This window comes from Panthera pardus, unplaced genomic scaffold, assembly GCF_024362965.1.
Source record: "Panthera pardus isolate Hobbes unplaced genomic scaffold, ASM2436296v1 HiC_scaffold_26, whole genome shotgun sequence".
NCBI lineage: Eukaryota > Metazoa > Chordata > Mammalia > Carnivora > Felidae > Panthera > Panthera pardus.
In genome coordinates, this window is record NW_026526832.1 from 6,289,851 (window position 1) to 6,302,767 (window position 12,917).

At 39.1% G+C, this 12,917-nt stretch overlaps 1 protein-coding gene across 5 annotated transcripts in view; it reads right to left on the reverse strand.

Moving 5' to 3' along the window:
• MTA3 (metastasis associated 1 family member 3) overlaps positions 1-12,917 on the reverse strand; it is a 222,042-nt gene that overhangs the window by 110,366 nt on the left and 98,759 nt on the right. For all 5 annotated transcript variants that reach the window (XR_008418028.1, XM_053890979.1, XM_053890978.1 and 2 more), the window contains exon 4: positions 6,762-6,888. Coding sequence is in view for 4 of the 5 variants with exons in the window: in XM_053890979.1 (XP_053746954.1) it covers positions 6,762-6,888 (127 nt within the window). In the remaining variant the exon portion in view is untranslated. The remainder of the gene's footprint in view (positions 1-6,761; positions 6,889-12,917) is intronic.

A 12,917-nucleotide genomic window follows, 5' to 3' on the forward strand; every position in this document is an offset into this window, starting at 1 on the left:
TGTTCCATTGTTCCTTTCCAACCACATTTCTCAAATATTTAAAAACAAACCAACCAACCTAGAAAGAGCAAAGATGACACCAGTGCCGCTGAAGAATAAGCACAAGCTGATGAGAGAGGAAGCTACGCACAAGTAACGCGGCGCCTCTGCCGTTCCACGTCCGTTCCAGCAACCCGCAGCCAAAACGCAATGGCTACAGGGAAGATTAGAAAAGAAAAATGCACTAAGCATACACCAAAATGTTGGTGCTGCTGAATGGAGAACTACAGGCATGTGTGTTTGTGAGTGTATGATAGAGACAGCGTGTATCTTTTTCTGTATTTGACATTTCAACAATAAGTTATAATTCTTTCATTATCAGAAAATAAACAAAAGGTTTTTTTTAAATTTTAACATGCAGTAATGTTGAAGGAACTACAAAATGGGAATATTCATAATATACTGAGGTGGGAATATAAACTGACAATTTTTTTTAAATTTTTTAAATGTTTCTTTTTGAGAGAGAGAGAGACCAGAGCGTGAGCAGGGGAGGGGCAGAAAGAGAGGGAGATACAGAATCAAGAGTAGGTTCCAGGCTCTGGGTGGACAGCACAGAACCCACATGGGGCTCGAACCCATGAACCATAAGATCATGACCTGAGCCAAAGTCAGACACTTAACTGACTGAGCCACCCAGGCACCCCTAAACTGACAGTAATTCTTTATTTATTTATTTATTTATTTATTTATTTATTTAACATTTATTTATTTTTGAGACAGAAAGAGACAGAGCATGAATGGGGGAGGGTCAGAGAGAGAGGGAGACACAGAATCCGAAACAGGCCCCAGGCTCTGAGCTGTCAGCAGAGCCCGACACAGGGCTCGAACTCACGGACCGCGAGATCATGACCTGAGCCGAAGTCGGACGCTCAACTGACTGAGCCACCCAGGCGCCCCAAACTGACAGTAATTCTTGAAGAAAACAGCATTTTGCAAGAAAATATTTGAAAAAACATACCCCTAAATTAGAAACAGGTCTGCTGGGGGCACCTGGGTGGCTTAGTCGATTGAGCGTCTGACTTTGGCTCAGGTCATGATCTCATGGTTCATGAGTTCAGTCCCCACGTTGGGCTCACTAATGTCATCTTGTAGGCGCAGAGCCTGCTTCAGATACTCTGTCCCTTTTTCTCTCTGCCCCTCTCCCACTTACGCTCGCTCTCAAAAAAGAAATAAAATATTAAAAAAAAAAAAAAGAAAAGAAAGAAAGAAACAGGTCTGCTATCAAACAGTACGTATAGTTAATGATACTAATTTACTACTACTGGAGAAGGGAAGATAAAGACGAGTTCTCTCAGTGGATTTCCATCTACTCTGTCTTCATCAGAATCACCCATGTTGAAGATGAATGCAAAATGGCATTTTCCCTCTCTAATGCCCAAATTCGCAAAATTTAAAATAAACTTCTACCCATTATATGTCTAATGTGTTTTCACATTTCAGAAAAAATGGAAACGTAGAAAACCATAAAGAAGAAAGTTGCTTGCATTTTCTGATATTAAAACAAATCTGAAATCTCTCAAATACCAAATTCCTATTTACATTCATGATGTAGATACATGCTTGCTAAATGAAAATGATCTTATTTATTCATAAAGTAAAGATCACTGACTAAACAAAATAAAACAATTCTTCAATAAACATATCAGTATATATTTCTCCACAAACTTGCATCGAGAACTCTGGTTAAATAAAATCCAAGAAGTAGAACTGTTAGGTCAAAGGATATGTACACATTACAATCTGGTGTTTCCGATTATACTTACACTCAAATACGGCAGAGTTATTTATCAGTTTCCCTACCCTCACAAACAATGCACATCGAGACAAGAACTATGGTCTTCCATGCCTCAAATTTTAACTCTTGTTCGCTAGAAACTTCCATTCTCCCTTTCTCATGGCTGCTATGTACGGCTCAGAAATTCACTTTATTCAGTGACAGTATATACACAAAAACAATTTCCTATCCTCCTCTGCCTAGTCCTCCTGGTAAAAGCTTGATGTTGACTCTGAGTACCTCACTCTCCCTGAGAGTCCTGAGCAACCTGTGATTCCAGACATCCAATCTTTAATTCTTGTGAAAGGAGAGAGGCACGCAATCTAAAATGTCATTTATGATCAGTAATAATTAAGAAGACATTATTCTATTATCTGTTGATGATTTTCATTTCCTCAAAGATAACAAAGTTAAATGACAACTATACAAGCTTCAAATTCTGACTGGCTATTTTGTGCTGTGCTGTGTTCTGCAGTAGGCAGGAAAAAGATAAAGATACCGACCTTCAAGAATCTAACACTCTGGGGCGCCTGGGTGGCTCAGCTGGTTAAGCATCCGACTCGATTTCAGCTCAGGTTATGATCTCATGATTCGTGAGATCGAGCCATGTGTTGGGCTGCTTGTGCTTCTCTCTCTCCCTCTCTCAAATAAACTTTCAAAAAACAAAAAAGGAATCTTACACTCTAAGACGATGTCTAGACAAACCTAGACAATCTAGACAAATTATACCTAAGCCATAAGATTTTTATCAGCTGCTCAAGATACTTTTTCAATCGAATTAAGAAAGCTCCTTGTTTTGGACGTGAGGAGACCATGCAGAAGCAACAGGGTACCACATAAACCATGAAAAGTTTATTACACATTGTGGCTACAGCCAGTCTTCCACAGAGCAATAATGGTGATTATGATGGTGGTGATGTTTATATTCTGGAATCCTAACCTAAAATTTGTTTAAAAGGATAAGAATATAAGGCTTTCCCCAAAGCACCCTGCCATTAAAGGACTGCTTGAACACTATGTGCACCTATGTCTTTCAGACTTATCCTACAGCTGACATCACATTTAGGTTCTGGAATAGGTTCTCTGGACTTCTTAAAAAGCATAGTCAAGGGTTAAGCAATGAGGTAGACAGGATCCTTACCACAGATGCTAAGAGGGCCAGGTCTGCAACATGGATATAATGGTTTACCTACCACCCCTTACTTTTCATAACAAGACAGACTTAAAGAACGAATCATCAGGTCCAAAAGCCCTTACTACAGGAAAAATTTGAGGCCAATAATCAACAGGTATCTAAGAAAATGCTTTTAAGACACAATGAAGCGTAACTTCAAAGGCTGTGATCCAGATCCCAAGGTTGGCAAACAGGTAAGGACTGGCTCTTTTTAAATGACTGACTACCTGCACCAGAGGCTTGGAAGAGACATTAACCATTACATGTACGATGCTGTGATTAGCTTATAAAAGGCCAAGCTCTTTGTGTTCAAGATGTGGAAAAACTGACACTGGAACACATATAAGACACATCCATGACTGAGGCACCCAATCAAGTAAGTAGTTCCTACTTGCCACCATGTATGTAGCATTGTAGCATCATCTTTTAGTATAATAGTGCAGTCTATATGCTTAACTTAGTTTTTAGTTTAGTTCTGTCCATTTGACCTGAACATATAAATAGAAAACTTGGGGCGCCTGGGTGGCTTGGTCGGTTAAGTGTCCGACTTCGGCTCAGGTCATGATCTCACGGCCCGTGAGTTCAAGCCCCGCGTCCGGCTCTGTGCTGACCGCTCAGAGCCTGGAGCCTGTTTCAGATTCCGTGTCTCCCTCTCTCTCTGCCCCATCCCCACTCATGTTCTGTCTCTCTCTGTCTCAAAAATAAATAAACGTTAAAAAAATTATAAATAAATAAATAAATAGAAAACTTATGTGAAAAAATAAAATATCAAAGAACCTACCTATCCAACAAGTAACTCAACAGCTTTGTTTTTAATCTCTGATGTTTTTTTAACACTTACAGTCATATATACATCGTAATGCTGTCTATCTGCAGCCAGGTGGTCTGGTTCAATTTCTCAATCTGCCATTTAAACCTGTGACACTGACAAGTTACTTTATCTTTTTGTCCTTCAGTCTCATCTGTAAAATGGGGATAATAACAGAACCTACTTTATAAAGTGATTGTGGGGATTAAATAAAATACATATAAAACAACTGGAATAATATCTGTCACAAAGGTTCAATGAATGTTAGAATTTTTGAAAGCCAAGTTCAATAAATACAGTCTATCTGTGAGACTGAATACAGTATTATATACCCATGACAGGTCTAGCAGCTGCATAACAATTTTACAGTGCTTTAGAGTGTTTGTAGCATATAAGCTATTACTAATGACTTAAGGCACCGTGCATGAAACATGCTGCCTCTCTCCTTACCAACACCACCCCCCAAAGAAGTGTTCCAAAGACACTTTCTTTGTTCAAGTCCTATCCAGCTCACAAACACAAGGTGAATCACTAAGTGTCCAGAATTGTCCCAGTCCTGGTTTACTCTCTCTCTGCCAGCGGAATCAGAAGGAACAAAGAGTGGTCTCCATACCACTTTGAAAAGCTTATACTATCCAGTGAGTATTGTTGCTCACACACTACAAAGGCATTCAAGAATGTTTTCTCCTACATTCCATGTGGCACTGAGGAAATTCTGGGCACTTGATAATGTCCCTGGAGAATAAAAAGCCAGTATTCACCGAATTACCGCTCTTTCCTGCCAAAGAACAATGGGACTTGAGTAATTTTCTCCTGTTATAGCAGAAATAGATAGGGCATGACTTCAACGTTAGCAAAATGTGAAGATCACTCCAATGTGTACTTGTTCCATGCATCAGCCTGTGGGCTGGTCAGCATGGCTCCAGGCTTTGGCCGGAGACTATCCCTAACCCCTACCACTTCAGCTGTTAGAAAATGAGAACAGATGAGAAACAGATGAGGAAGTGTGGCTCTGAACTATTCCCTCTCAACTTGGACAAAATAAAAAAATAAAGCCTCAAATGTTTAATAATTCAAAACAAATTACTGGTAAATGCACCCAGTAAACCCCTTGAATTTCAAAGACGGGGGACCTCACCTTATTTATCAAGCACTTAGTAAGGGCCTTATTCTAGAAACATATTCAGGAAATATGTTCAACAGTGACTGAATGAATGATCATGTATTCTACATAATTTCTATGTTCAACACACGGGTGTCTTGCTAATTATATTCCAATATACTCTCTTAGTTCTATGGATGACAAAAAACACATTACTAGTTTTTCCATTCCAAGCAATCTGTTAAAGGAAACATTACTTATAAACAGATTCTAAGCTATCAGGACGGTAAATTAAAAATGTACTTTCGTGTTTTGGGTACATTTTTAAAACCATTTGTCAGATTCTCATTCTGGCAGGATTCTTATGACTAGCCACATTACTTCTTGAGCTTAAAATGAATCTGTAGATTCTAGTTTCTTCCAATTAAGTAATAAATGCATATGGCTCTCCAACATTATTAGTTATATATGTCTTTAAGAAAATTATGAAATATGTTTTCATGTTCCATCTGGACAAAAATAATTTCCTTTCCTACTTCTTAAAATACCCCACTGGTAGGTAAAATGACTGTTTCCATATTACCTGGCCAGATCCAGATTATTTTTTCCAGCAAAGGACCTAGTCACACAGAATACACTAACTCTAGCCAATCTAAATACAGGGTCCCCTAAAAAACTTAATAAAGCAATGCTGTGATGTTAACTACTAAGATCAAGTTATTTCTGAAAAGATTTAGAGCACGAGGAATTCCAGTATCTGTCATACATTTTCTGCTTTAGAAAATCTGTGTCCGTTTCTGAAAAGGGAAATATGCACAAACGTCCTGGGAGCTGGGTGTGTGTCTGTGTGTGTGATACGAGGACCAAATCACAGCTTAAGTCTCCAAATCTGTCTTAGCCTAAAAAAGACAGATTCAGTACCCACACTGGGGGTTAAAGAAGAGGGGCCAATTTTTGAAATAAAGACTTAACACCCTGTAATTCCTTATATAAACAGTTGTTAAGGCAATCATGACTGGTAGAGAGGTGAATTAAAGAAGCAAAGTTTGTGAACAAAAGTTGAAGAAATTCCTTTAACACGAAGGGGACAAAAACCCTGCATCCCCTCACATGCACCACCCCTGCACACAGCCACACACACTTGTTCCCTCTGAGTGAAACACACCCCACAGTCTCTCCAAGGTTGACTAAATGCCAAGTTTACCTGACCTTGAGGGTCAGTAATTGTACATCTTCTGAGTTCAAACATTTTGTTAGACATCCGAGATGTTTATGCTTGAATTTTACCGCTTCCAGCATATCATAAAAGATACCACCATTCATCTACAGCCCCCAAAACGACAAACCAGGGACAAAATGTTTTCACTTTTGCTTACCGTCAATGCATAGAGCAGATGCAAGTAAGTAATAAAAAACAGAAACTTTTTCATCCCAGAGATCCTCAATAGAAAATACAGTCTACAAAACCAAGAGTCACCTGCCTGGGAACCAGATCTAGTGTTTCAGTTCTGGAATTCTAATGACTGACTCCATAATGTTCTAGAAATCTGGTGAAGACCAGAATTTCCTAAAATACTGTTTGCTGGATACTGTTCTGTGGGATGCTAACAGATACTCAAATAAATTGGGAAAGTCTGGATTAAAATAAAGCTAAAATGGTTACTTTACTTGAAAACACTCACAGGGCTTTAATATGGTAGTAACACTATAAATTTCCAAGATAAAATTCCATTATGAGACCTAGAATAAACTAATTTGAGCAAGATCATGAAAGAGTTTGGAAATGCTTCAAAGAAGGCTGTTTTGTATTTTTTCTGTCACAACATTATGGAATACCTCATATCAACTTCTAAGAAGTTCTTACCTGATATGTGTTGCAGGCAGAGATTCATACTGGCGCGACAAAAAGAGCTCTCTATGTTTCAACTGATGTTTCTGTTTATCAGTCAAGTCCGCCTCAATTGTTGTTTCAGATTCTTCCTCAATTTCTTCTACACAAATAAAATTCAAAGAATGCATTATTTTTTTTAAATTATTATTTTTTTTAACGTTTATTTATTTTTGGGACAGAGAGAGACAGAGCATGAACAGGGGAGGGGCAGAGAGAGAGGGAGACACAGAATCGGAAACAGGCTCCAGGCTCTGAGCCGTCAGCCCAGAGCCCGACGCGGGGCTCGAACTCACGGACCGCGAGATCGTGACCTGAGCTGAAGTAGGATGCTTAACCGACTGAGCCACCCAGGCGCCCCCAAAGAATGCATTATTACAAAGCACATTATCTATCTGGAAATTAAGACAGACCAACCTTTCATTCAATATTTTCTTCAAACCAACTGATTTTATTATTTTTTATTTTAAATTTACATATTTAATTTGGTATTTGAGTTACAACCATAAAATAACATTAACCAGGCCACAAACAAAGACGAAGAATTCCAATTTTAAAATGGCAGATGGGGGCACCTGGGTGACTCAATCAGTTAAGTGTCTGACTTTGGTTCAGGTCATGATCTTGCAATCCCTGAGCTTGAGCCCCGTGTCGGGCTCTGTGCTGACAGCTCAGAGCCTGGAGCCTGCTTTGGATTCTGTGTGTGTGTGTGTCTCTCTCTCTCTCTGCCCCTCCCCCAATCATGCTCGCAGGCTCACGCGCTCTCTTTCTCTCTCTCTCAAAAATAAACATTAAAATATTAAAATAAAATACAATTAAGATGTACCAATATTTCAATGACAGTAAAAATGGAAGCAATAACGACAAAAAATTTTGACTAAAAAAAGTTTTAGAAGATGGAAAGCAGATAAAAACAAAAGAAAACAAAACAGAAAGTATACGCTTAGCCAAGAGAAGGAAGTGACAATCTATATATGTATAGACAGATGCAAGGAAGAGGCAAGCACAAAGCTTGAGGTGCCTTAACCCTCAAGATACCAAAAAGTACAGTGAGAAAGGAGGAGGCGAGAGACAAAGCCAGGAGGAAAGGTTGAAAGTCCATCTACAACACTGTAACTAAATCCCAGAATACTCTATTTTAAAAAGAGAACAATCAGAAAACAAGAAATAAGATAATACTTTTTAATTTGATAACACAAACAAAAAAGCTAATAGAAGGATTATAAGGTACTAATTAGGAAATCTCCCAGAAATTTCAACACTAAGACATAGAGATAAATACGTGACAACCAACAGATTTTAAAAAATTAAAAGATACCTTATAAAGTCCAACATCCCAGGAATAAAAGTTCCAGACAGAAACAATAGAGAAAACACATTTCATTATCTCTTTTGGTGGGGAGAGGGAGTGGAGGAAGACTTATCAAAGAAATGATTCAAGAACATTTCCCCTTACTGAGGAAGAGGACCATCCAAACTGAATTTCTGGCACACTTAATTTATTTAAGTGCTAACATGAGATCACGAACGCTTACAGAAAAGAAACATAGGTCACATGCAAAGAAACTAGAATCAGTGTGGAATTATCCATGAATAGTAATACTATTCCATCCTAAGATGCTAAAGCAATGCTATCCAAGAGGGAAAATGACAGTCAACCTAGAACCATACTTGATTTTTTTGTTTTGTTTTTAATTTGAGAAAGAGAAAGTGCACACATGAGCAGGGGATAGGAGCAGCGGGGCAGAGGGAGAGAGGATCCCAAGCAGGTTCCAAACTCAGCACAGAGACCAACATGGGGCTCAGCTCTGGGATCATGACGTGAGCTGAAATCAAGAGTCGGACCCTCAACCGACTAAGCTACCTAGACGCTGTGCTTGTAAACTGTAAATTATTTATCAGTCTGGAAACAGAGTAAGAACAATCTTTCTTTCATTCAACCACGATTTATTAAGTGCCCAAACAGGCACTAGTTGAAGTGTTGGAAACAAGCCGTGAGCAGAAGTTATTGAGAAGCAACGTTGGAAGCAAGGGACAGGAGATAGCAAAGTTTTACATAAGTTTAAAAAAAACTGTATTTAGGGGCACCTGGGTGACTCAGTCAAGCATCCAACTTTGACTCAGGTCATAATTTCATGGCTCGTGAATTCGAGCCCCAAGTCAGGCTCTGTGCTGACGGCTCAGAGCCTGGAGCCTGCTTCAGATTCTGTGTCTCCCTGTCTCTCTGCTCCTTCTCCACTTGCTCTTGGTGTCTCTGTCTCTCAAAAATAAACATTTAAAAACTAATATTAGCGGCATCTGGGTGGCTCAGTTGGTTAAGCTTCCGACTTCGGCTCAGGTCATGATCTCACGGTTAGTAAGTCTGAGCCCCAAGTCGGGCCTTGCACTGACAGCTCAGAGCCTTGAGCCTATTTCAGATTCTGTGTCTCCCTCTCTGTCTGCCCCCTCCCCCGCTCACACTTGGTCTCTCTCTGTCTCTCAAAAATAAATAAATGTCAAAAAAAATTTTTTTAATTACACTAGTAATAAAAATTTAAAAGCTGAATTTACTAATCTTATTAAAGGGGTGTCTGGGTGACTCAGTCGGTTAGGCGTCTGACTTCAGCTTGGGTCATAATCTCACAGTTTCTAAGTTCGAGCCCCATGTCGGGGTCTGCACTGACAGCTCAGAGACTAGGGCCTGCTTTGGATTCTGTCTGTCTCTCTCTCTCTCTCTCTCTCTCTCTCTCTGCCCCTCCTCTGCTGCCCCTCTTCCGTTCACACTCACTCTCTCTAAAATAAACATTAAAAACGAAATCTTTTTAAAGAAAAAAAATGACCAGTGTCATTTACAGATATAATTCAAAATAATTTTAGATACAAAAATTTCTTAATATAAAAGCTCTCAGGGCTCACAGATCCTCTGCAGTCTTACTTGGACCAGACTGTGTGGGAACATCAGGGGCACTGAGGACTCAGCCAATGATACTACTGGAAGGGGGTGGCGGTGGGGGTGGGGGTTGCTCTTCATGCAGGAAGAGTTTAAGTTTAGGACTCAGAGACTTTAATTTTGGGACACTGATGGGCAACACACACACAGAGACACAGAGAAATATATACACGTGTGTTATATTTCTCCCTATTCTTCTAAGTTCCTATTTGGGGACCCGGAACCACAAAAGGGATTTTACCACATATAATTCTCTAGTTATAGCAGAGCTTTTGAACTGCATAAGGATAATGAATGGGCTAAGCATCAGATCTTTTCTACAGTGCTTTCAAATTTTTAAAACTCTTTAATTGAAAATGAACCTGAAAAACTGACTTAGAGAAAGATTCACCTAGCTCCAAAAAAAGACTAAAATGATTTAAAATTCTTTGAATATTCTTTTTAATGAACTACTCAAACAGAAACACAGCCCTAAAAAGCCATTTACTTGCATAGGCATTTCACCAGTGGAATCAATGAAGTTACTGCTGCATTAGCAATATCAGCACCAGCAAATATCACGTATCAAATTATACCCTTTACTTAATTAGGATTTGATAAATTGTTGTTCCGTAAAACACAAGCTAACTGAATTCTAATGTGTACCCTGTACAGCTAAAACCACAACAAACTTTACCAATAAGAGCAGCAAATCTTATTCCCTTATACAACCTCTTACTGCAGGGTGAAAAGGCCTAGAATCTCTTACGTGCAACCACAACAAAAACCGAAATCACAACTGTACCTAAAAGTCACCTTTCAAAATGTACTAGTTAAATTTCATTTACATATTTTTATAAATTTACATTGGCTTCTGAATAGGAATGATTCTCAAGCCATTAAATCCTAAAAACATTAAATGGTCACAATGGCAAAACCGGCATTTAGGCAATGAAAAATTTAAAAAGACCTAATTATCATCAGAAATGGAGTACATGGTAATATATTCCTAATTTTTCTTAAACCGTTTTACCAAGCTGATGAAACATCAAATTTGCTACCTTCTAACAGTTATTGAAATATAAGTCCCATACTCTATACCATGGTAAGAGAGACTGATACCAAATTAGTTACTATACTTTCTTTATAGCTGGAAAACTTTCCATACAGTTTATTAGTAATAAGGCACTGACTGGAAGCATAGAGGGGAGAAAGAGTAGAGAAGGAAACTGAACAATGGGGATTGTATAAAACTTTAAGGAGCAATATAAATATCAGTATCTTCTGGGACACCTGGGTGGTACAGTCGGTTAAGCGTCCAGCTCTTGATTTGGGCTCAGGTCATGATCTCATGGTTTTTGAGTCCTGTGTCAGGCTCCATGCTGACAGCACGGAGCCTGCGTGGGATTCTCTCTCTCTCTCTCTCTCTCTCTCTCTCTCTCTCTCTCTCACCCTCTCCCCCTCTCGCGCCCGCTTGCTCTCTTCTCTCTCAAAATAAATAAACTTAAAAAAATACTAATATCTTCTGTTTTAGTAGTATGGGCCACATAATACACAACCCACCAACGCTCTTACAAATTTCAAAGTTTTAGACTGCAGGATGAGAAAGAAGCCATGGCCAAAAATCTCAGCAAGGCTAATTACACATGCAGGCTGAGAGGGGATGGGACAAAGTGAGTACAAACAGTGTCCAAGAAGTGGGGATCAGAGAGCAAATCAAACTAGCCAAATAGTCCAGAATATCAGAACATCCAGCTATGGGATTTGGGAGATCAGTCTTTTCAGCAGTAGGTTACAATCAGGAACTTGGGCAAAGCTCTAAAGAATGGGCATGTGACATACACAAGACCAGAGCCAGCCACTGATGAATTAAGGTATCTGAACAAGGGACAGAAGGGAAGGAAGGAGCAGTCATTACTGATTCTAGGTACTTCTGGACTTGAAACTGGGTGTTCTTCAGAATAGACTGGCATTCTAATAATTCCTACCAGTTAGTTGGGAGGTGTGGAGGGGGAAGTAGACAGGAGGAGAGCCCTCCACAGACTTTTCCCAAGCTTCCTTAGGTCTCTATTTTAATGGAATATCAGCCCACAATGATAAGATGTTACTGGTACAGACCATACAGAAAAGCAGGTGGTTAAAAGTTTTTGTCTGTAGATGCATTTAACAAGTATCCAAATGTTTGAAGGCATATTATTGGGACTGAAAATAGCTCAGTATTGATGTAACTCAAGTTTGCCTAGGGAGAAAAAAAGTTTTGAAAAAAGGAATAAGCAAGTTGAATAAAATTAGAAGGATTTTGTGACAATTGAGATTTCAGGAAACTATCTGAAGGAAGAAAAACAGTTTGACAGTTTAGAGACAAATAATCAGTAAAGAAAAATCAGTTATATTTCCATCATTAGCAATGAAAAATCCAAAACTGAAATTAAGAAAACAATTTTGGGGCGCCTGGGTGGCTCAGTCGGTTAAGCATCCGACTTCGGCTCAGGTCACGATCTTGTGGTCCGTGAGTTCGAGCCCCACGTCAGGCTCTGTGCTGACAGCTCAGAGCCTGGAGCCTGTTTCAGATTCTGTGTCTCCCTCTCTCTGACCCTCCCCCGTTCATGCTGTCTCTCCCTGTCTCAAAAATAAATAAACGTTAAAAAAATTTTTTTTTTAAAAAGAAAACAATTTCATTTACAATGGCACAATAGGAAAAAAATACTTAGAAAAATATTTAACAAAGGACACAACTTGCATACTAAAAACTACAAAACACTGTTGAAATAAATCAATCAATAAATGGAAAGACTACGTTCACAGACTGAATGACTTCCTATGGTTAAATGGCAATTCTCCCTAAACTGATCTACAGATTCAATGCAACCTCTACCAATATTTCAGCGGTCTTTTCACAAAAATTGACCAACAAACCCTAAAATTCATTCGGACATATAAGTGACCCATAATAGCCAAAATAATTTTAAAAAAGAATTTAAAAGGACTCTCACACACTTCCATATTTCAAAGCTACAGCAAGACCGTGTGGTATTAGCATAAGGATAGGCATATACATCAGAGGAAGAGAGTCTAGAAATAAGCTCATACATTTATGGTTAACTGATTTTGGACAAAAGTATCAAGACAATTCATTCACGGGACGCCTGGGTGGCTCAGTCAGTGTCTGATTTCAGCTTAGGTTCCTGAGATCGAGCCCCACAACAGCTCTGCTCTGACAGTGT